The following is a 24816-nucleotide window of genomic DNA, read 5'->3' on the forward strand; positions in this document are numbered from 1 at the left end:
ACTTCAGTATTATTGCAGCTAACATTTACCGGGAACGTTAAGAATCCGGCTTCCTCGTTCCAGCGACTGCTCAACCCACAGGCGTATTACGCACCGGGCCATGAGTAAGAAATTGAGCTTGTTCCTGAATTCGCTGGAAAGAAACTGCACCGTGGTGTTTTCCGTGCATTGCGGACTTGGTGAGACATGAAATACACACAACTTTTTGTACGCTCTGGGTATACGAGAGCATTTCAATGGGAAAGAATGCTAGGCAAGAGCGCCAGAGAATGCGGTCATCGCGAGACGAGATTATGAAATTAGTTTTAGTATAGGGCGGTCTCAGGACTAGGTCAATTGAGGAACAGTGGGAAATGCCTCTGAACTAAGCACGATTGCAGATAAAGAGAGAGAGAGAGAGAGACTCTTTAATGAAGAGCAGAGAATTTAGCCGGCGTTTAAAAATCGCTGGCATGCTACTCTGCGTAGGGAAGGGAATTTGGGAGATAAAGACAGAAGGAGAGCAGAGTGGAAGAGGTAAAAAAAACGAAGATAAAATGCGGCCATGAAATGGGTACTAAGGATGCAATGGCGAGAATTGATGTAACCTATGGAGTGATGGAGTGCATAGTCCGTCAAATGGGCTGACGAAGTTCACTAAATGAAGAATGCATGAAGGTGACGTGCAAGTGAGTTTAAAGCTTATCAAGATGTCCAATGTCTTTTAAATATGTGAATAGAAAGTTGCGCGCGCGTGTGTGTTTTTTATTGCAGATAAGAAACACACACGCGCGCACACACGTACGCGGATAATGCAAACTCAAGAACGCGCGCACACACACACACACACACACACACACACACACACACGAACACACACACGCGCCCACACACACACACACACGCGCACACACGCACGCACACACACACGCACACACACGCACGCACACACACGCGCCCACACACACACACACACACACGCACACACACACATACACACACACGCGCGCGCGCGCGCACACGCACGCACACGCACACACACACACACACACACACAAACACGCGCGCGCGCGCACACACGCACAAAAAACCATTTTGGGCTGCATTCTTAAAAAGACATGCCAACTGGTTCATATAAGGAAACGGGGCTTATCAGAAGCGAAACTCTCAGACAGCGAGTTATCAGTCAGCGCTGCTACTCCTTGTCCGCAGTGTTGTGCTTCGCGCCGTTTTCTCTCGATAATGCGCCGACCAGTCCAGCTTCGCGCATTACGCAATACGCACTGTTTCCTAGCCTGCAAGCTTCGACACCAACGTTGCGGGGGCTAGGGACTTTACAAATGCCATTTTGCGAGCGATCAGAATGATGCCCTCTCTCTCATTTCTACTTCGCACTAACCAAGTGATAACCGCGGATTTTAACATCTGTCTGAAACGGCACACATCTCACGACGTAAATAACCTTCCCAAACCAATCCTCTCTTCAGAAAAAAGCTGGGCTACCGCAGTATCCTAAATAAAAATTCATTTATGCAGTTAAAGTGTTCCAACAGATGTGCAGTTCCATTTACTCTTAGCAAAACATGTCCGACCTCTCCACCTTTTCCTCATTAAAATTTCCTTTCTCTCTATGTCCGGCCAGCAGCCAGGGAGACAACATCAACAACTGCGAATGTAAATGGTTCGGTTTATGGGGTTTAACGCCCAAAGCGACTCAGTCTATGAGGGCCGCCGTAGTAAAGGGCTCCGGAAATTTCAACCACCTGGGTTTCTAGTACACTGACATCGCACAGTGCACGGACCTTTAGAATTTCGCCTCCATGGAAATTCGACCGCCGCGACCGGGATTGAGCCCGCATCTTTCGGGTCAACAGCCGAACGCTATAAACACTGAGCCATCGCGGCGGCGCGAACGTCAGTGGACGAAATAATTATGAGGTTTAATGTCGCCAGTGTGAGAAAGACTGAAAGGCTCTTTGGAGCTAAGGCGTTGTAATTCAGCGGTGCTCCAATTTAAAACTATTATTATCATCACCAACCTAGCTACGTCCACCGCAGGACAAATGCCTCTCAAATACCTTTCCAATTAACCCTGTGCTGTGCCAGCTTCGGCCAGCTTATCCCCGCACACTTCCCTATTTCACCTGCTCACCTGATCCTCTGACGGCCCCTGAAGCGCTTGCCCGCTCTTGAATCTACTCAGTTATATTGAAGGAGCACAGACACGAAATTTTTACTTGCGTCTTTTCTCCTTTCAAACGTTGCGTTCGGCATTAGTATCGCTAAATCGCTAAATAACGACCTCTAAATAATTTATGATTTAATTTCTCCTTCACGCTGTTAGGGTTTCGTCACTCGAACGATGGCTCTGACGTGCAAGAAGTCTTAGGTCACGTCATTCATGTAAAAGACTGCAGTATATATAATCGCCGATACGTAGTTTCAATTCTCTGCAACGTATTAATGAACCTACTTCAAGAGCTGGAATGCCAACAAACGACGTATCAGCGGTTGTGGTGCAGATTTTTTTTCATGCCTCAGGAGAACGAAACACTACATACACGCTGCAGACATTGCTCAGTTGATAAAATAGAAACCGGAAGAGCATGAGACAAGAAATTAATTCTAAATTATATAGCCGGCGTAGGCGAATACCGCGTGGTAATCCATGTATTGCAATGTTTTATGCAGCGCTGCAGAGAATAAAACATGCAACAAAAATGAAATATCTATGGCTCTTTAAGGGACCATCGGTTACCTTGCCTGAGCACTACATGCCCTGCCCATCACCATTTATTCTTCTTGATTTCGGCTAAGACATAAATAAGTCGCATTTGTTCCTTCACCCAATAACACCTCTTTTCATAGCTCGCTGTGCTGTCCTCGTTAGCCTCTACGTTTCTGTCACACAGATGAGTACCGGTACGATACGGCTATTATGCACTTTTTTCTTGAGGAATATTAGTAAATGTCACTCATGACCCGAGAGTAACTGTTAAATGTTCTCCACCCTATTCATTTTCTCCTTATTCTCCTAATTATATTACTCTTCTCTGCCGCCATTACCAAGCCTAAGAAGATGTATTCCCTTACCACTTCCACCTCTTCGCTGCCCATCGTAAACTGTTTTTCCTTTCAAAGCCTCCCGACCTTTACTTCAGCTTCCTCCGCATTAATTTTCTGACTGTCCTTCCGGCTTTGCCTATTTAGGTCACTGATCACATTTTGCAATTAGGCCCATCATTTACTCAACAAATCAATACCATCAGGAAATCGGAGATTGCTGGGATATTCTCTATTATCTTTTATGCCCAACTCATCCTAATTCATCTCTCTGAAGACCTCCTGTAAAGACGCGGTTAATAGCACGGGAGAGATTGTGTTTCCTTTTCTTGCATGACACCCTTCCCGATGGGTGATGCTATGCAGACGTGAAGAAAGGGTTGAACCTCTCCGCCGGTCCCTGGTACGTCATTGAAAGCCTGTCCGTCTGTGCTGCGTGCCGGCTACGCTCCCGACCTTAAAGCTGCGATGGTCCTTGGGGCTTGTCCCCATCGGTCAGTGGCGGAGAAAACCACTCGAGGCATCGCTTGAAGCCGGCAACTCTCAGACACCGCTTAAAGGCGCTCTTCTGTATTCACGCATAATCTGCGGCTCGTCTCTCTTTCGTTTATATCTTTTCGTCCCTTCATACCCGTTCGCTGTGTGTAATGCAGCAAACCGAAGACGAGTCCGGGTAACCTGTCCGCGCCTCGTTTGTGTATTCAAACTCTGTCTTCGCGAGCCTAAACGAACTTGGCATCACAAAGTGGGCCACTTCGTTGAAGGGGATCGAAGGACCAAAGAGCTTCCGCTTGTTTCTTTTATAAACAAACAGCTTCGCTTATCAGAACAACGAACGGCGCCTAATCCTTTGGCCCTGCCGCCAAGAACTAAAAGGTTTTGGTTCTATACGCGCTTCTTCGGACTGGCTGTGCTCCATCCCATTGCAAGCGTGCGGCGTGAACGAAGTCAAAGGCGCCGCCAGGCGCGCCATATATCCACTCAGTAGAAGACTCTGCTCGAACGTATATTGTGCGAAGCTAGTTTACGATCGTTTTTCTTCGAGGAGCGCTTTTTGCTGGCCACCATCGGCTCATGGCCTTCAGTTGTATACGTGATTTTTCTGTTCAGTATACGCGAGGCAACGCGCGTACACTTCTCAGCTCGACAGATGTGACGTCACTGTCACGCTAATTTTGGAATACCTAGGATTGATCGCGAAGGCTCACGCACGTAATCAGTATCTTTGGTCTGTTCAAACGAAACGCAGATGAGAGCCCCGCGCTTCTTGATATTTAAAACTTTTAACTGTGATTACTTATCGCCGCTACCAGGTTTCATTTGCATATGCGAGAGCAAGGTCATCCGACAAATATTATTCTTCCGAACTGTTGTTCATCGCCATAGATTAGCGCCCCAGCCCTCACGTAGTCGCCTCTGCATGATGATATCAAGCACGTATCGTGGTTGTCTTGGCTGTCTCGGCTACTGTCGCTGTCTTACCCATCGCTAATGTGTTCTGCCAATTTTCGCCAGCCGAGATCCGGTCTTCTTTCCATCACGGCGTCTCCGTGCAGTAGCGCAACTTGTCTGGTCCTGGTTTTTAGTACTCGATATGCCACGAAGGCGTTCAGCTAATATCGGGAACGTTTGGCGACAGACAGCGTGATGCAATCTAAAGTCAGTCGTGCGAAGTGAGCGCGGAACATTGTTTTGCTTGCTGAGAAAGCACGAGCGTTTAAAAAGACCGAAATGTTGCTGGCAGTCAGAAGAATCTTGATGCAACAGGGAAAAAACAAACAAAGGCAGAGGACATTGGCATTCTCTTCGCAGGGACTTGGCGTTCTTTATTATAATGTGCCCTGTCGCGCTGAGACTTTTCTAATTATGCAGCCAACTCGCCCAGCAACATAATTTTCTAAACGCATTTGCATAGCGACCTAAGGCATAAATGGCTGAAAATGATTATAATTTAAAACTGTGAAGCAGTTTTGAGTCAAAATGTGGACATATGAGGAATACAGAGAAATCGCATAAGTAATCATATAGGAGGATGGAAATTTTTTTACTTCCCCCTATAAAAATTTCTATAGACAGTCCATAGACTGTCTATAGACTTTAGTCTATGAAGTCTATAGACTGTCTATAGATAAATCCTTTAGACTGGTCTATAGACAGTCTATAGATTTATGGCCATACACTTTTAGTAGACTTTTGTCTATAGACCGTCTATAGACGAATGTCTACTGAAAGTCTATAGGTCTATAGGAAGTCTATAGACACAGGTCTATAGACAGTCTATAGACGATCTATAGACTTATGGTCATACATTTCCTATAGAGCTGTCTATAGACCGTCTATAGACACTTGTCTATAGACGGACTATAGACTTATGGCCATAGACTTCCTGTAGATTACTGTCTATAGACAGTCTACAGACAAAAGTCTACTGGTCCAGTAGACATATGTCTATAGACTGTCTATAGACATTTCATAGGGGTGTGGCCTGGCACTGCTATAGACCTTTGTCTATAGACAGTCTATAGACCTCTGTCTACTAAACTATTAGTAGACCATTATCTATAGACTGCCTATAGACTGTCCACAATCATTGAAAAAGGTCCCCAGACAGAGTTCACACATGAAACAATCAATATACTTACAAATTTAGTTTATTTCCAAGCTATCCAGGCTGGGAATATGCAATACATGCGCCATTAGAATGCACCACAGTAAAATAAAAGTTGAAAGTAACAGTCGGGCTAGTTTCCTCAGAAAAGCATTCTTGTGGCCTGTTGTCTGCAGTAAATCATCCGGGCATGTTCACCTGTACAGCACAAAGGAAAAAAATAATATAAGAGGAAGTGAAAAAAAAATTCCCATTCCATCTCTACACATGTGCTTTACAATGCAAGGCATATCCTGGCTATGCCATTCTAGAAAGGCAATCTTGATCTTTTGGTTTGGTTTTATGGGGTTCAAAGACCCAAGGCGACAGGCTACGAGACGCTGAAGTGAAAGGCTGGGGAATAATTTCGGTCACCTATGCAGAGTACACAGGCCTTTAGCATTTTGCCTCTATTAAAATGCGACCGCCTAGGCCGGAATCGAACCTGCATCTTTCAGGTCGCCATACGAACATGATAGCCACTGAGCTATCACGCCGGCTCAATCATTTCATTAAATACACGACAGATTATAAGTGTCGTCATAAAACATTGTAACAAAGACCCCTAATCCCTGGAGCACTCTACTCTGAATCCAGTACTCATATTGATTTCTGTATGGCATTACTGTAGCAGCCAATACTGATCTCTTTATGGCAATCCTTTTACACTATTTGTAACAGAAGACTTCGAACAATTGTGCCACATATCTGCATTGACTCGCAAGGAGCTGTTAAGAATGCCACCTCCATAAAATACAGATTCAGTGCACCTTACAGAGGGATCCAAAAAGGAGAATATTGCAGCATTTATTCTTATAACCGCTATAGAAGAAGCGCTTCAGAATACCCTGCGTGAATTAAGCCTGGTACACCCGGCCAAATTTTTAACTGGCTCGGGTGTTGCATCGCTAAATGCACCTTGTAAAAAATGTGCCTTACGGCTACACTGCTGGCATATTCATGCTGTAATTTGACGAGTGGAATGTCATTTCGTGGTTCCTTTTTGTTTATATAATGTTTGCGTGAAGTACTTGCGTGTTTAGATCAACGTTATCAGAAATATTCGTCTGCCACTACGAACAGCTGAAGCAAGCGGCATACGCAGCAATGGATCTGGTCCATATGGCCTCATCCTCTGGGTAAAGTGCCACTCCTTAATGGCGGACAAGTCGTTTACCCAGATTAGTGCAAATGCGCCACCAGAACCATTGCTGCGTATTCCGCTTGTTTCGGCTCTTCGTAGCGGCAGACGATGAATATTTCTGACAACTTTGATCTAAACATGCAAGTACTCCACTCAAACATTAGATTAACAAAAAGAAACTATGAAATGCCATCTCACGCGTTAAATTACAACATGAATATGCCAGCAGTGTAGCCAAAAGGCACCTTTTTACAAGGTGCATTTAGCGATGCAGCACCTAAGCCAGTTAAAGATTTGGCTGAGTGTATACGTAAGCCGATACTCAAACGGGCACAAGCTATACAAAACTAGCAGGCAGAAGCAACCAGTTCACCACAGATTTGCGCCTATAACTTGAAGCACAAAGACGGAACAGCATACTCGATCGTACATCTGCGCGCGCTCTTAGAAACAAGCGGGTTGCAGCGCTTCCATGCCGCGCTCATTATTCAGAAAACTAATACAGCACACAGAGGCTGCAGCTGCGCTGTTTCAAAAGCAGTCGCGAGGTTGAGACAGCAAATTACTGTCACGATAAAATACCGTCTGAAATTCACTTAGTTTTTCCTTCAAGTGCAGCTCCAACAGCGTAGTAGAGAGGTGTGTTTCTTGCATGGAGGCAGCCTAACCCAACGCTGCTAGAAAAATCAGCGAAAGCATTGAACGTGCTCAAAGTAGGAAGTATTTCAATGAAACAATTAACGCCTTCAACAGGCGCAGCTATAGTAACACGAGAGCTTAATTTATTTTAGGCGCAAATAAGCGGCGAGTCACATCGATGCTTTCGTAACGTAGCAGTCTGAAATCAGAAACACATACTTTGCCTCTCGCGCAAACGGTATTCTAGAAATCTGTGCACGCGTGAGCGGGATTCATGAACGAACCACTCGGAACGAAATGTAAGCCACCTCTTGTCGAGCCGACCTTTACCCAGCTTTCAAAATGAAGTGCCCGCAAGCCAGCGGCGGCGGCCAACGGCTCTGATGACAGACACGGACGAATCCATACGTGTGCAATGAAGGGGAGATGGGATGGAGCTCGTGGGTTCTTCGCGGTGTTTGAGCACGCCGGACATTCGTGCCGGCAACGAATTTTATTCACCCATCACACTACAAGCATTCCTCCAGCGCCGCTTGAATACAACTTTGACAAACGTCTCGCGCTCCAGTCTATAGCGTTACAAGACACCTTTGCTGAAACGTCGGCGTCCACGACGCGCACCGAGCGAGCGTCCATACGTAGCAAGCAATGCACAGCTCAAAAAGAACAGCACTCCATGGTCCAGACAGGCGATAACACAAAGATAAGAAAATAAATGTAATCCACCACTGAACGAGACTTTATGTAAGTACGTTTTCGGAGGTGCAAAGTAAATTGAGCTCACACGGCGCTAACTAACACAAAGTTCCATTTCGGCCGTCATTCACAGGCTAAACGACATTTCTGGCCGCGCATCTACCTTGAAACACGAAAAATCTAGTAGACAGCTCGCGAGAAGCGGCTTATCATCAAGGGCATCGCACAGGCTGCCTTTCCGCGCGTCAGTAAAGACAGCGGGACAGAGATAAGCGGCATTAGTCGAGAACTCGATGGCTTCCGCCTTAGAAACGAAGATAGGAGGTTTGTAACTGCGCACATAATCTGTTCTGCACACACAGCTCTGCTTAGAGTGGTTTAGGGGACCAAATAAATAAAATATAAACGTGTAGACTTACCGTAAGCGGACGATGAAGCTGGATTTTGAAGAAAACGTAATCCGCGAAAAACACGCTAACGCCATTGATGCAGCCACGCACAGGGTTGTTTGCAGCCCGAATGGTTTTCCGCCGTCTCGCGGTAAAATGGGTAAAACGTGAAACAGAAACCCATTTCACGGTCGTATGTTTATTGCTCGCACTCTTGCCGTGTGCAGCTTGATCTGATATCCAAGACCACAGAAGGCAATTGGTTTATAAGCTTAAATTCTTCGCTTACCCTCTAAAAATCTTATTGTTTTCGTGAAAACAGAACCAAAATCTAACTTCTTGTCGGTATACGCGCCGCATCTCCCACCGAATAGTATGTGGTACAATTCTCAAATAATAATTATAAGGTTGCATAGCATAACGTCTTTTTTGCGTGTGTTCGTGCTTAGAAAACTGATATGCGCCACATCAGCGTGTCATCGGCTCCGAAGCAACAGGTGCAAGGGTAGGAACGAAAAAATACTGGTTTTGTGATTGTTGCGTCGCAGCACTTATTCACGTGAATACAAACTGCAAAGGTAGAAATGGCAGATGTTAATCGCACAGAGGACCAGGCTCTTTGAGATTAATCTAAGATGTTTCTAAGGGATGGGCGCTTCCTTGAATTCTCACACCCGTATTTCCCCCTTTATTTCCAGCACGTTTTAAAGGGAAATGTAGAACCGTTGATGAAATGTTTCTGATTTCAGCACGTTGGACAGTAACGATCGAAAGATGGAATGGAATTGTGTAGAGCGATTCCTTTAAGGGACAGCGTATTCGTTCGATGTAGTAAAGTTTGCGGGCGCACTTACTTCAAGAATGGCTGCCTTTCCTCGGCTTACTTGTTAGCATTAAATATCTAATTGTATTGACAATATACGTCACGGTATAACGAAAAGGAGCTTGTCAATGCTCCTGAAAACAAAATACAGGGGAGTGTTGTAATGGCCTTACGCAATACTTTTTAATTTCCGTAATAGCGAAGGAGGTGGGGGACTCCCGACTTAGTTGCGGTCACTAGATGCAGGTCCCCTCAACATGCAGTGCAAAAAGAAATTGACATTGTTCTGGACTTAGTCGAAAGTCAGTGTATCGCAGATTGTTAGAATTACGATTGTTATAGACTGGTCTATAGGCAGTAGACTATCTATAGTGTACAGTCTATAGACGAAAGGAAATTGAGGTAGTTGTAGACTGTAGTCTATAGAGAGTCTATAGACCCTCTATAGAAAAAAGGAAATTGAGGCAGCTATAGACCGTAGTCTATAGAGAGTCTATAGACCGTCTATGGACGAACGGAAATTTAACCAGCTATAGACCGTAGTCTATAGAGAGTCCATAGACCGTCTATAGACGAAAAGAAATTGAGGCAGCTATAGACCTTGGTCTATAGAGAGTCTATAGACCGTCTATAGACGAAATGATATTGTGGCAGCTATAGACCTTAGTCTACAGATCGTCTATAGACGAAAGGAAATTGAAGCAGTTATAGACTTTAGTCTATACAGAGTCTATAGACAAAAGAAAATTAAGGCAGCCATAGACCTTAGTCTATAGCGAGTCTATAGACCGTCTATAGACGAAAGGAAATTGAAGCAGTTATAGACTTTAGTCTATAGACAGTCTATAGACAAAAGGAAATTGAGGCGGCTATAGACCTTAGTCTATAGCGAGTCTATAGACCGTCTATAGACGAAAGGAAATGGAGGTAGTTACAGACTTCAGTCTATAGAGAGTCTATAGACCGTCTATAGACAAAAGGAAATTGAGCCAGCTATAGACTTTAGTCTATAAAGTGTCTACAGACAGTCTATAGACGAAAGGAAATTGAGGCAGCTATAGACCTTAGTCTATAGAGAGTCTATAGACAGTCTATAGACGAAAGGAAACTGAGGCAGCTATAGACCTTAGTCTATAGAGGGTCTATAGACAGTCTATAGACGAAAGGAAATTGAGGCGGCTATAGACCTTAGTCTATAGAGAGTCTATAGACCGTCTATAGACAAAAGGAAATTGAAGCCGCTATAGACTTTAGTCCATAGATTTTCTATAGACTGTCTATAGACAAAAGGAAAGTCTATAGGAAGGCTATAGAGTCTATAAAAAGTCCATAGAAAGTCTATAGACAATTTTTATAAGGGTCATCCAGATACGTTGCACTCTTGGATAAAATCTGTGAGTAAAAGGTTTACAAGGCGTGTGGGAATTCACACAGCGGTGAGATTGCAGAAGCCCTAAATTCCACATCGCAGCTTCGATACATGCTGAGACGGAGAACATCGTTTAGGCGGCATTTCAGAGCACACCGGATGCGTGCCGCGACGTCATAACGTCAGCTAGTTTACGTTACCACGTCATAGGCTTTTAGCTCAGCGAGTCTTTAGCTAACGTCTCCATATCATAATTTGCATAGCTCAAGTTGATACGCTGCACGCTGCGTTTCACAAAATGTTGCGTACGTCGCACAAAAATGAAGAATGCCGTCGCTGAAAAGTGATCGCTCCAAAGTAAATTTCCCCTGATATGGCTAGTCGTGGACGTCGGTCAGACAAGGCCCAGACTGAGGAATAAAGAAATAAAGAATGAATTTTCTAACTCACCCCCGCGATGATCAGTGTTCACAGGATCACGCCGTCGTGGTTCCTGTTAACACTGCAAATCATATCTAAGCTGCGGCCGCAGGAAAGAGGGATTTATATTTCTCATTTATCGTTCCATCTTCCGCCGACTTTCCTTGTATTTTACGAGTGCACTTTCCAATTGATAAGTGAAAAGTGAAGCTTCAGCGGATTATTATCGACGCATCTCGCACCTGGCTCCTATTCTTCACGTTGCTTCTTTTTGCTTGATTTTGTATGGTCCCAACACGCGCGCGGATATATGGGATGGATTTCCTGATAGTGTTTCAAACGACTACGAGGCAAGACCTCACGCACAGCAATGCAGATTCATTTCATTTTCTTCTCTCCATCGCTCTTTTAAAAAAGCGATTAATCAAAGCTCCTACAGCCTCCAACTGTTACCGTTAACATCTCAGAAACGCTGCTCTTTAATTTTCCTCCATCGATGTGTTCGCTGGTACAGCGCTCTGACGCACGTTTGCTAAACTGTTTTATTTGTTATTTGGTCTTTTCGATAACCAAGAACATGAAACGCAACTATTCATTACTTTAACGGAGGCAGGCAGTGGCGGGATGTTCATTTTTATGGCGTTGGCATTCTTAGCGCGAGATCGGGTTTAGCTAAAGAGGCAATATAAAGGTCTATGCGGCTTTCACAGGGCGGAGTTATCTCTTCCCGTACAAAGAAATGGAGAGATAAGGAAGGTTGCAAGCATCGATACAGTCGACCAGCTAGATCAAGAGGACGAACAGTAACACTGACGCAATCCGTTGTCTTCGCTTCCTAAACTGTAGAAGAAAGTAAGAAAATGGACCCACCGGAACTCCATTAGTGACGGTGGCATCACGAAGCCCCGAAGCATAGATAGGATCGAAATGGTGCTTCCACAGAAGAAGCAGATTTTTTTTGACCTCCAGACACTTGGAAGTGTATCTGTTTCGGAAAAATCAGAAGAACCCCCTCCATGTTCTCAAGCGAGCGTCTGCCAAGACCGCATAGATAATTCAAGATAAGCCACCGCGGTGTACAAGTGGTTGTGGTGCTCGGCTGCTGGTGGCCCGAAAGACGAGAGTTCGATCCCTGACGCGGCGGTCGAATTTCGATGGAAGCGAAATTATAGAGGCCTGTGTACTGTGCAATGTCAGGTCACATTGAAGAACCCCAGGTGGTCGAAATTATCCGGAGCCCTCCAGTACGATGTCGCTCATATCCTGAGTCGCTTTGGGGTGTTGAACCCCCTAAACCTAACCCTAACAGAAGATCTCCAGCGGGAACTGATTGTATTACCGTGCTTTCTTTACCTGATTCTGAAAAGAAGGTTATCAAAAACTCACTGCACCGTTCTAATAGCACTTCTGAATGCTCCCTACTCATTATTTGCGGTCAGGCGTGAGAATTATACGGTGGCGCCATCTTCCTTGTTCCGTTACGTCATGTGCAGCCCAGTCAGCCCAGGGTCTGCGCACTCACCTGCAGCGACCAATTCGAACCTCATCAGAAGAGGATTTAAGGGGAGCTCTACGAGTGGTGGGCGGTTGAGGAAGGAGTGCTTATTTGCCCGATGCATTTTTCAACTTTTTTCTTGAGGCAAATGGCGGCCAATGCAGATTTTGAAAATTTTGAAAATGAAAAATTTATCGCGCTCCCCTAAATCCCTAAATCTGCTTGCGAACATCACGTGCTCACTGTTTTCCGGACATATGCGACTTTGCGCACACCGTGGCAGTGGTTTTACTAGTTCTGACGATGAAGCAAGAGCCAAAATGATGCTCCGAAAGCGTTTCGCCAGAGTGAAACATTCGGAAACACTGCTGTCGTCATGCAGCCATTCCATGAGCCAGCTGCTATCGTGGCCGGGAGGAGCGATCGCTAAAGTCTGTCACGCAGGGGTCGCATTCCTAAAGCCTATATTGCAGCGGGAGAAAAATTTCTCCAGCTGGCGATCGTACTCAAAGCATCTATGGAGCTAGCGCATTGGGGGTTCTATTTGTCGGCTTCAGCACATTGGAGTTCGTACAGCCGCACCTCAGGTCCGGGTTAAACTCTAAACAAAAATCAGGAAGAAGGGAGTAAACTATATCCTCTAGTACATTCCTTTTTACATGGTTTAAACTGCGCGAAGAAACGAGGACAGCGGAGGAAAATACACCACACAGGCGCAGACTAACAACTCATTTTCATTCACGGAAAGGTGCCTATATATGCTATTTCATAACTCGCGTCTTAACAACACCCTAACGCCCCGCCGCGGTGGCGCAGGGGTTACGGCGCTCGGCTGCTAACCCGAAAGATGCGGGTTCGATCCCGGCCGCGGCGGCTGAATTTCGATGGAGGCGAAATTCTGGAGGGCCGTGTGCTGTGCGATGTCACTGCACGTTAAAGAACCCCAGGTGGTGGAAATTTCCGGAGCCCTTCACACGGCGTCCCTCATAGCCTGAGTTGCTTTGGGACGTTAAACCCCAATAAACCCATAAACCAAACTAACACACTAACAAAACAAAAACGAAACTGATATCGCACTCTTCTTTTGCACATGCTACGGAGTCACTGTCATATCATAATCACACTGAAGCGCCAAAGAAAAAAACCGAAAGGCCGGATGGTAAACTATCAGGCCAACCCTCCATATTGCCGACTCGCACTGAGATATTCGCGCAAAAATTCTATCTCCCGATCGAGCAGGCCGACAGATGGTGATGCGATGCACGTGTCCTCTTCCTTCTTATCAGGTATGCTTCTATTAATTCTCTGCATGTCTGATATTTGTGTTTGAACAAGACGCCTGCCCTGTTAAAACGTGCAAAGCAGCCTTTACATTTTTTGCAGTGTAAGGCGAGATTAGATGAAACCGCACCCTCTAACGATCTTAGATGCTCGGCCAACCGCTCATTTATACACCGGCCAATCTGGCCTATGTACTTTTTTCCACACGAGAGGGGGACACTGTAAACCACTCTGGTGTCGCGTTGAGTGTTTTTTTCTTCTGTGCGCCACCGTGAAACTGCCCTTGATGCGGTTGCCTTCAGCCTCGTTCCTGTTGCGGACGGCACTTTTTGTTTTTGTTTTGTTAGTGTTTTGTTAAAAGACGCGGGTTATAAAATAGCATATATACGCACCTTTCCGTGAATAAAAATCAGTTGTTAGTCTGCGCCTGCGTCGTATATTTTCTTCCGCTGTGTCCTCGTTTCTATAGTATACGCGCAGTCTAAACCATGATTCCCCACCAACTCACCCAGTTCTCCGTCCTTTTTACAAAAGGCAGAGCGCTAGAGGACAGATTACCCCCGTTTTACTCCCATGTAGGCTTATTCCTGTTTAGAGTGCATAGTTCTCGCCCGCATTTGACGGGCAGCGTAAGCGAGCATGTCGCGGTTGACGATGAAACTCTCACCGGGGAAACCGTAGCCGTCGCTTTACGCCGTCCCCCTGCTGCGTTAAGCTCGCGAAGGCTTCTTTCTGTTCTCTCCTTGCCTTAACACATCGTGATCTCCTGGTATTTCAGCGAGTGCTTCTGCTTTTGTTCGGCATTTCGGCGAAGACTTTTACAGACGGGTCGTTGATTTGATCAGCATGCGGCGGCACTGTGCGTGCCGTGGAGGTATACGGAGCCAACGTGGACAGTAAGCACTACAAAGGCGACATTGAGACAGAGGTGCACCGCATCTGCTGAAAGGACGAGTTGAACAATTCTAAACACTTGGTCCGAATTTGAAACATTCGGCTGGCTGTCTCTACGAGTCACCAATGGTGCGGGAGAGACCTCTTCTTTAGTAAACAGATTCACAACAGCGCTACGGAACGAGGACAGAAGGAACACGAAAAACACAGGACGGGAGCTGTTTTTCGTGTTCCTTCTGTCCTCGTTCCGTAGCGCTGTTGTGAATCTGTTTATTAAGCATGAACCAACTAGCCCACACCAGAATCCTCTCTTCTTTAGGTCTCACAATATTTTGTCGCTACAAGTTGGTGCGGACAGGACATTATTATTATTCTTTCTTTTTCTATAGCCCTTTCTAACGTGTGTACCGATAAGTCAATCCTACAATCGTGTGGAGCGGGAGAGGCTATTTTTTCTTTATCATACATCATATCTTGGCTCGAATTACAATCTATGCCTAAGAGTTCGCCTGTTGCGCCAATCGGCGGTGCGGGCAGAACACTATGATGTTTTTGTTTGTTATTCTGGCCCTTCCTAAGTATGTACGGAAAGTTGAACTCAAGATTCTGGATTTTAGTTTGGATAGCGCCTGGGGCTGTTCCGTATGATTCGGGGCGATTGGCATCTACGAGCAAGAAGCTTTGCCCGGTAGGTCCAAGGCAACGTCTATAAACGTTGGTCCAAGGTTGGCTGGTATCGCCCACACTAGGGCACACTTCATAAACACAAATCCTTGCTCAGCGTCCAGTAGCAGCTATAGTGGTGTAGAAGCAAAACATGGTTCGATCGAAGCTTAGTTCGCCGATCGCTCCTTTGCAAGGGGGTGAGGACACGAACATCGCTCTCATCCTAATCATCTTCCACCCGCTCTACTAAAGGCACGCCAGCAGAGAGGGGCCACTGGGGGACCCACTGGTGCTGTGGCTTGCACATGACGTCACGTTCGCTGCTTTAAACGGCTGGGAACGTCTCATGTCTCGAAGCAGCTCTGCGAACGACTCATGGCAAGGAAACCAGGGGTGCCGTCCACTCTTGCAATGAAGATTTAAAGGTAGCAAAACAAAGGAAAGTGCCGTTGATTGGGCCAGACATGAAGCTGTGCACTCGGCGTTAGATTAGCTGGGGAAAGACAGAGTTCATATTTAGCTTCGTGCTTGTTTTTTGTGAGGAATTGCGAGTGTAGTATTTGCGAGCTGTAAAATAGCCAGGTGAAGGTTTTATTCCGAAAGCATAATCGATTAGATGGTATAACATTCAACTTATAAACGACTTGATGAGTAGCTAAAGATTCGGCGCTTATTATCAATTTTCCGCTGCAGCCAGAAGATGACTGATGACTAACTAAATTGTTATTAAGCCTATATATGTGCTCCTCTGTGTTTACTCATCAGATATGGTTATTGAAAAGGGGAGGATCCCCCGCCAGCAGATTTAATGAAAACCGGTTGATGTAATTAACGAATTCAACGTGAGATATATCCCTTGAGAAACGCACGGATGTCCAACCCAGAGTTAGAACGGTAATCGTAAATAACTGTCGTCATAGGCTCATCTCTGTGATCTCAAAAACCTAATGGACAATTCTCACGAAAGGAAACCCTTTGAACACGGTCTTTCAGGAAGATGCCAAGTGCGTACAGGTATTAAGTGGCCGGATAAGAGGTACCCTCACATACGTGCCGCTTGGCTATCGGGGTACGCAATGAGCGGCATATATACACTGACAACTGCCATAGCCCGACTCCTTTATCAGTGCCCTGCGACCTCGGGCAAACATACTCGCGACAAGCGGGCCAAGCCGTCTCAAGAGAGATAGCGGCGCAGACCCCAGTGAGCGCTTCCGGTCGGCACGCGACCGCTGTGACCGTTATGGCGGCCAGCCAACACGATGGTACACTTCAAACCGTTCGCAGACCGTACCATTAGGCGGTATTGACCCAGTGTGCTAGCTGGAAGAAGTACAGTCTTTGACAAAAGTTTAGAGCCCAGGGGGTTTGCTTGTAACATTTGTAGTGGGACTCCTGAAGCAATCGTGGCAGCCCTATCCATGGGAGGAGGCAGGACCAGAAATCATCCTACCTTCAGGAAATTTGGAGCGCTGGAGATGCATTACGAACCACACAGTGTGGCTCAGAAGCAAACCCCCTGGGCTCCAAACTTTTGACAAAGGCTGTACTTGCTGTGGGGCTAGTTGGTTCATCATAAATTTGAATGGTGCAAAGGTACAAACACAGGACCTTTCTGTCTCCTTTCTGTTTACCTTTCTCCGCGTCTTCCTGTGTTCGTTCTTTTGCGCCATTCAAATGCTTTTTTTTTTATCTTTACCTCTTGTGCCTAACAAGTGTACTACCAGCAAGAAATGAAACGCGAACAAGACAACTGAGCCACGAAACGCAAGGTAAGAATATCTTCGCCAGGGAAACCTCAGTACTAGCTGAAGTTCTTTTAACTTCGAAAGAACGAAGTCTCTTCTTCAGAAGTGTTACTCAACCTCGCTTGTATTTTCTCATCGGGAGCAAATATATCGGTACTTTTGTGTTGCCACCTCAATTTTCTTGTTCGCGTTTCATTCGTTGCTGATAGTACATGCATTAATTTTGAATGTTATGCTCTCTGCAAGTCTTTTTTTTTGTTCTATCGCTGCTTGCATTGTAGGGAGGCTGCGGGCTTCAGTAAAGTCGCTTGGTTGTCAAGCGGCTTTTATCCGCAGTTTCCCCCAGCATTGATGGAAATAAACGAGTTATTATTATTATTATTATTATTATTATTATTATTATTATTATTATTATTATTATTATTATTATTATTATTATTATTATTATTCAATTTATTTTGTTGGAAGAGGTGGTGTTATACTTAGTGACACAAATATGACCAAACAGAGGGAAAAATCAGATGCAATCAGCTGACTGGAAATCCCAAGCTGTTTTCCCTCCACTATAACATAAGTCTACGCAGCATTCTTAGCGTTAATTCTCGCATTACTTTATCATAGGGCATCGCAAGCTGAAAGATTTCTGCTTCGCAAAGCATTGAATGTGTGACGAACGATTACAACGAGTGGGTTGCTACCCAAATAAGGAAGTGAGCGCTTATTCATTGAAAGGTGCTCAGAAGTAATAAAACTGACGTCCACCGACCGTATTCATGTGTGAGTTGTTCGTTTGCGTCTACGCAGCTTTCAACAGGAGCCTACGCGAGCTTCAAGTCACACCATTAAAGTGACGCGTCAAGTGAACCACATCGAACGGACTTGAAAACAAAAAAAAAAAGCGAAGGCTTGGCCTAGTTGGTGGTCCATGATATCAAGGGAAGCAGGCTGAACACAAGCGGACGACTCCGGCACAAACAGCTGACATTACCAGGAATTCGGGACATCGCCCAGCCATCGTTCTCGGGCCACTCTGCCGTTCTCTTTCTTTCTTTCGTCACGGATGACGTCAACGCACTATTTTTGAATGCTTAAAGCCATACGCCACGTGTTGAGAGCCAAGCGAACTATAAGCGTTAGTTCCGAAATTCTGGCAATTAGTGAGTAAGCTAGTCCAGCCTCAAAGAAAGCAGCCTCTTCAGACGCCATTTCATTTTGTTGTCATTGCTTTTTCCTCCGTCGGAGCTGCCAGCGTGCAGCGCTATTGTTACGGACCCCCCCCCCCCCCCCCCCCCCCCCCCCTGCCAACATCCCTGACGGTGACGAGTCGCAGGCAGCGGCGGCGGCAGCGGTGTGACGTCTCTGATTTCAGAAGCCAGCTGGCAAGGGCATGTGTGGCACACGCGGTGAGCGTAACTCAGCCGACGTTTATACCACACTTTTTTTCTCTCTCTTTATTTCAATGCCCGCCACTCAGGCGAGCTATAAATATAGAGAAAGTGCATTGGAAGCAGAAAATTTTTCTCGCCGTACACACATCGGAACAAAAAAAAAGCATGGTAGTCTGTATTGACACCTAACAAAGGCTCGCTTTCCGGCTTTCCGGTGCTTTTTGGCCATGACAGCGTTGACTAAATGTTTTGCTTCGCAAGAAATAGCACTCAGTTGTTAGCGTTGCGCGCTATGTCCGTTACAGACCTACAGCTCCTTTGGTTCCGCTGAAAGTTTTGTGCAGCATTCACTTGTACAGCACCACGATAGGTAAGCGGGAAGAAAAAACACGCTTGCGAAAAAATCAAACGCGTTGCCTGCGTCGTTCGCAGTATTGAAACGCAAGCAAGTTAGAGCTTTTTTGCTTAGCCTGGAAAATTAGCGTGGTAACGTGGGTCATCAAGTTGGTCAGTGCAGAATTTGCTTGTGAAAAACTTTTACTGTTAACATGTTGCTTGTGACGGGGTTCAGGCATGACGATACTTTATAGCGGATACACAGCGACTATAGTAGCACATTTAGCCTCTAGCACTTCCGTCTCGGCTTCATTTCACGGTAAAATTAGGTGATTTTTGGTACAATTATTCAACGATAAAACAAAAGCCCCTGAAGCAACAGCAATAAAAAACAGTAAAGGGCTACACAATAAATACGGGTAAAATATAAAAAATACGGGGTTGTGTCACCCGAGCGCGTTATTAGTACAGTGCCCCAGGGGAAGGCTCCGTTTCAGGCAGCTCACGTGACTACTATTCATGCATTTGGTACAGAATTAAAAGTACCGTGTGCTCATCTGACAAGGGCGTTCTCCATCCACCTTCGGTGAGATCTTGCAGAAGAAGCCACGCTTCTTAAAGGGTTCCACCACACCGTATACCTCCAGATTACGTGCCAGGAATAGCGATAGAAGTCGCGCGTGACATATCTGCGCCTGCGGGCAGCACGCGCAGACTGCCGCTCACGCCAAACGGAACCAACGTTATCGGTCGGAAGGCACACAATCAGTCATCCACACTAGCCTCCATAGGTGATGAGAGGTCACAGGCTAGTAGCCTGTTAAAGTCTTATAGACCACTTGATGAGCCTATGTGAACGGTTGAAGTTGGAGGGGCAGGATGTATATGTTTTAGGCTCCAGTCAAGCCGCTGAGATGAGAGCCGGTAGTCATATGCAGAGAAAGGATACAGACTGGCTTGAATCAAGCTGAAGCCGCCCTTTCACTTCGACCTGATGAAATGTGCTCGGATCCGTAAGCAGTTCAGAGCCCTTCTAAGACCTCACACCTCCCGTCTCCTGCATTCCTCTGCAAGTTCGAATATATCTTGTCCGCACCGACATCCCCTCATCTGCCAAACCCTCAAAGGCCTTTTTTCGTCCTACGTACGTACTTTATATTCGATTGCGCTCAAGAGTACCCCTCAGGGCAATTTGTTTGGAAACATGGTAAGTGTGTGTGTGTGTGTGTGCGCGCGTGCGCAGGTTATAGAAGACTGATAAACGGTACGTGCTCTAATAAAGGCGTGCGCATGAGGTGTTTCACAAAAAGCATTCTAAAAATACGGTTTGAATACTCATTTCGTTTCGTATGTAATAAATGACGATATGTGCACTTCATGCTCTAGCGTGTACCGTTACTGTTCCGCAACGCAAGTTTTTTTTTCTTTTGGAACAAGTAACTTGGACAGGTGTTTACAGCAACTGTCAACTTCACGGCGCTCTTTGAGCGACTTTTTCAAAAAAGAAAAGAAGAAAGTCGGCTTCTCCGCCGAGCAACTGGCAGGCAACTTACCAGTGTGCAGTGGAGCTCTGAAGAGAGGAGTTCTCCCTGAACCTGAATCCGATAACTCAAAACACAAGTCACGACCACTGCCGCGAGGCACACAAACGCAAGCACGCCGTCCGCTTTCCAGACGCACGGAAAGTTCCGTCGGAGAAAATGCACCTCTGTTCACATGCAGCCAGTATCCATCGCATGTCAGTCGCACACGGCGTCACGACCTCCGTCGCACTCGCTTCACTTTTGCGCCAGAATTGGAAGCTACTGTCACCTGAGGGAGTCACGGCGGCACGACGCTGCGCCCCAAAGAACATCCGACGTCGACCAGAAACGTAGCGTATTACACGGGGAACACAAGCAAAATCACCGCACGCGTGAAAGCGCGGTAGTTATACACCTAGCTCCGCCGGCACAGTCAGTCGTTGCGAGCGTAGTCGCGTCGCCAACGCGAGCAGCCGGCGAAAAAACGGAGGCAAGGCGATCCCCTGTTGCTCCGCCGCCGCTGGCGTACGAACAACGCGCCTTCCGCCCTCTCTGCTTTCTCTTTCCCCTTCTTTTCTGGCTGAATTTTTTTCCTTTCGTTTTCTTGGTTTTCCTTCCCGCCACAAGCGAGACGGCGTTCGTGCCGCGACGTCTCCCCTCGCCTGCGCCTCTCCGCCGGCGTTCCCCGCAACCGGAGACTCGCCGTTGTCTGGAACCTCCTCCCTTCTGCAGGTGAGAGAGGAAGAGATAGGCATAGAAATAGAGAAAGAAAATGCAACTCTTCTCCGTTCCTGTCTTTTCCTTGCTCTTCTTTCGCTCCCTTCTGTTTCTCTTCTTCACGTCATCCGGAGTGCGCTCCAGCGCCTGCACTTGTGTGTTATTAGGCGCGTAATTTCCGCGCGCTCTCCCGCTCGCGTTTTTCAGCTCTGTGCTGCTCTTCTTCCTGTTGTTATTTGCGCCGCGTCGCCGGGCGGTCGTCGCACCACTTTCTCCCGCCGAGGTGTCCGCCCGCTCACCAGTTGCTTCTCGTCTTCCACTGCCGCCCTCCGCTGCCGGGCATATCTTCCTCCGTCCGCCGGAGGAGGAAGAAGAACGAGGAGAGAGAAGGGGACGGAGATGCCCGGCGAGATCGCGGCGCATCCCTCGCTCCCGGGGGCAGCGGCAGCGGACGGGCGCCGTTGCTTTTCAGCGGGCGGCAGTTGACAAGAATCCGTGCCTTCCCCGTCGTCTTCCTTCGCTCTTGTTGCCTCCACGAATACTGGGGCTTTGAGCGCCGGGCTTTTACGCCTTCACTGACCTCGCTCCTCAGACCTGGCGGCGCCAGGACGAATTTTGTTTGGGGGCCTGGTGGTGGTAGCCCTGGCGCCGTCAGCGGTGCGTGCTGACGAAACGCGGGCTGTGGCTGGCTGGCTGGCAGGCGGCCCCACTACGAGCATCGGGCCAAGGTTGCGGAGTGACAGCTCGCACATGCCACGGGCGACCCCGTCGTGACGGGGTGTGCTCAAGAAACGCGGCTCTTCCCATAGGGCACGAGGACTTGCACCAGTAGAGTTCGTTTGGTTCACAGAGACTACTAGCGGGAACACATGCAGTTCTCGAAAGCTGTAGAAGAAAACGAAGACAACCAATAATTTAACTAGACGTCATTACCCTCCGGGCAATGATATGGCTGTGCCTTCAAGGTACGTGTTCAATGGAATGACAGCGGCCAATTGGGATTAGCCATGCAGTGAACGAACTTGGGAATGCCCTTTCCTCAACCCACTTTAGTAACTTACATGCTTAGCGTGCGATTATTCTGCTGCAGCATTAAACGCCAGGGACACGTCCTCTGAAGTTATGCGCACACAGTCCGGTGCACACTGTGCCAAAAAAAATCACGAGCAGTTTAGTTTGGGGCTAATCACGAATTATCGCTCGCTAGCTCGGGTAGCCCTAGTTCTGAATGGTTTATCTTGACTTTCTATTGGTGTGCTTCATTTTGGTATGGTATTGAAAACCAGTCCTGGTGCAATGGGGCAGTGGTTTAGCGACGGGCCAATGCCCTCGCTTGCGACTTCCCATTGAGTTGCTACCTGCTACGGTGGGCGATTTGTGATTACGTCACATGGTCTTACGTCACATTACGTCACCTGACACCGAGGCGGTTGGCACCCTGCTCTCCCAGCCCGCGGAGGGACCAGACACGCAACAGGACAAAGATGGGAAGGTCACCATGGGTCACACGGCAGCAGCAGGCTTCAGACAACAGAAGCACAAATGCTTTTTGGCGGAGTTGAAGCCCTATTGCTAACAGACTAAAAGTCAGAGGATCGCTTTCGATTGTCTTAGACATATTCCAGATACATTTGCGTTGTCACGTGTTGATCGCTTCCTGCAGTCCGTGCCTTCATGCAGATATGTCTGTGAGGATTGTAGTTCAGGGAGGCCTTTATTTACTGGTCACAGCTGGCGGCAACCATTTAATTCCTTTTGTTGTTGTGTGCGCGTGGTCTGGGTTTATCGAACCAGATTCCCCTTTCGACTTCCGAAAATGAAAACAAGGCCACAAAGCGTTTGTGACATATAAAAAAAAATATGAAAGATTCAAGCTACGGTAACATCCGAACACGCTTCCAACCTATCATTCGCCAAATGAGACCTCTTCTCCCTTAAAACATGCAGTGGGCAGCAGAGAGCTGTGAGAAGGCTTGGGGACGCCCAATATGCTTTTCAAATGTGCTTGCGTCCGTGGCGATTGTTTCGGCGTGTGTATAAAGCAGAACTCCGGACTCAACCCATCCAGTTGAAACAGCGACCCGGACCTGGGACGCATACCTCCGGCGACTCACAGTATCCGCCTTCTCTGGTGACAGCTGCATGCGAAGTCCGTGACGAGGTGCTGTAACACAGGCTACCGCACGCTTCGTGAATCAAAACATATAATTAATATTTACTGGCTGAATGAAGCTACGGCTAGTTACGGCTGCTGTTGCTGCTTTGTCGTTGAGTGATCCGTACTAGTACTACCGGTGCGTTCCAAATGCTGTCGAACCGAATGCCGTTCGACTCAACTGCCGGTCTTGTACTTGAAAGCCGAGTTGCTGAGACCATTCAGAATTGGTATCAAGATCAGTTTATATATATGCTTACTCCTATGTGACGAATACATGGCTTCAAATCGTTTTATAATCCGCGACCATTTGTATTAATTGAAACGGCATAATCGGTTATCCACAAGCGACTCTGGCAACAGTTGGCGGCCGCGTAAATCATGGCTCGGCGGATCGGTTAACACCTGTATTTTCAGCTCATGTCTACACATATTGCGCTGTAACCAATCCTCCATTTCAAGTCACCGTTGCCAAAACTACACTCTATGACTGTTTCAGTTCGCTAAACCTTCTGAATTCGCTGGTCGCTGAATTCGCTGGGTCGTGCTGGTGCCGTCGTCGGTCTGGTGTGACAGACTGGTGCGTCGGCGGCGGCATCTGCCGACAGCGCACCCATCGCCAGCGTCGTTGTTGCGTCGTTGTACACACTCGAGACTAATTCACGGACAAAGGTGAAACTCGACGGCAGGAGCGCCATTGCAGTACAGCGAGTGAGTGGTGAAGTTTCCGTGTGCCTTTGAAAATCGTCGTGCAGCAACGCTAAAATCGGCCGAGCCCGAATGCCATTTATGGATCAAGTGTCAGCCTACTTAAATGCCGTTTCAAAGCCTTGACAACAACAGCGCGGTAGAAACGCGGACAAGATTGACACAAACACAGGCGCTGCGCCTGTGCTTGTGTCAATCTTGTGTGTGCTCCGACCACGCTGTCGTTGTCAAGATGTGTAACGAACAATCCAGCCACTACATATTTAGCGTTTCAACGTGTCTGTGCATGTAGTGCGGGTATCAGTTAGTCGGAACAAAGAAAATTAATCACCTGCAGTAACATCACCGATACACGACAGCCACGGAAGTGTCCCTCCATTTTGTGCCCTTCGTCTTGTTGTCGTGCCTTCGCGAATGGACGTTTCATTTTCTCTTCTTTGTTCTTGCACTTTTGGTTGCTTGGAACGGCATGAAAAACACAACGGGCTTCAGTCAGCCACACGACTCTGGGCGCAGTAATGATCTTCGCCTCAACCTCATATTCACTTACTTGAATCAGAAAATTCCCTTTCTCGGACAGTTATCCCTGCGCACTCATGTCGAACATTCTGGGAGAAAATTTTCAAAATTGAAAAATTGTAAGACACTCTTATGGAAATATTGATCGTACTTGTTCATTCTTCTGATATATAGCAAAATCTCTCTTTTAGAGGATTTCCACCGATCGCATAAAATA

General features: G+C 46.9%; 1 protein-coding gene across 5 annotated transcripts in view; it reads right to left on the reverse strand.

The window, feature by feature from the left end:
• LOC149370562 (solute carrier family 45 member 3-like) overlaps positions 1-24816 on the reverse strand; it is a 142812-nt gene that overhangs the window by 90839 nt on the left and 27157 nt on the right. For 2 of the 5 annotated variants that reach the window (XM_089562228.1, XM_089562221.1), the window contains exon 1: positions 20531-21054. The exons of 2 other annotated variants lie outside the window; for them this stretch is intronic. Coding sequence is in view for 1 of the 3 variants with exons in the window: in XM_089562215.1 (XP_089418341.1) it covers positions 19524-19534 (11 nt within the window). In the remaining 2 variants the exon portion in view is untranslated. Of the gene's footprint in view, positions 1-19523; positions 20461-20530; positions 21055-24816 lie in introns of those variants that run through there. One more of the 5 variants, XM_089562215.1, reaches the window with a different exon arrangement.

This window comes from Amblyomma mixtum, chromosome 1 (genome assembly GCF_055824585.1).
Source record: "Amblyomma mixtum isolate Tamu chromosome 1, ASM5582458v1, whole genome shotgun sequence".
NCBI lineage: Eukaryota > Metazoa > Arthropoda > Arachnida > Ixodida > Ixodidae > Amblyomma > Amblyomma mixtum.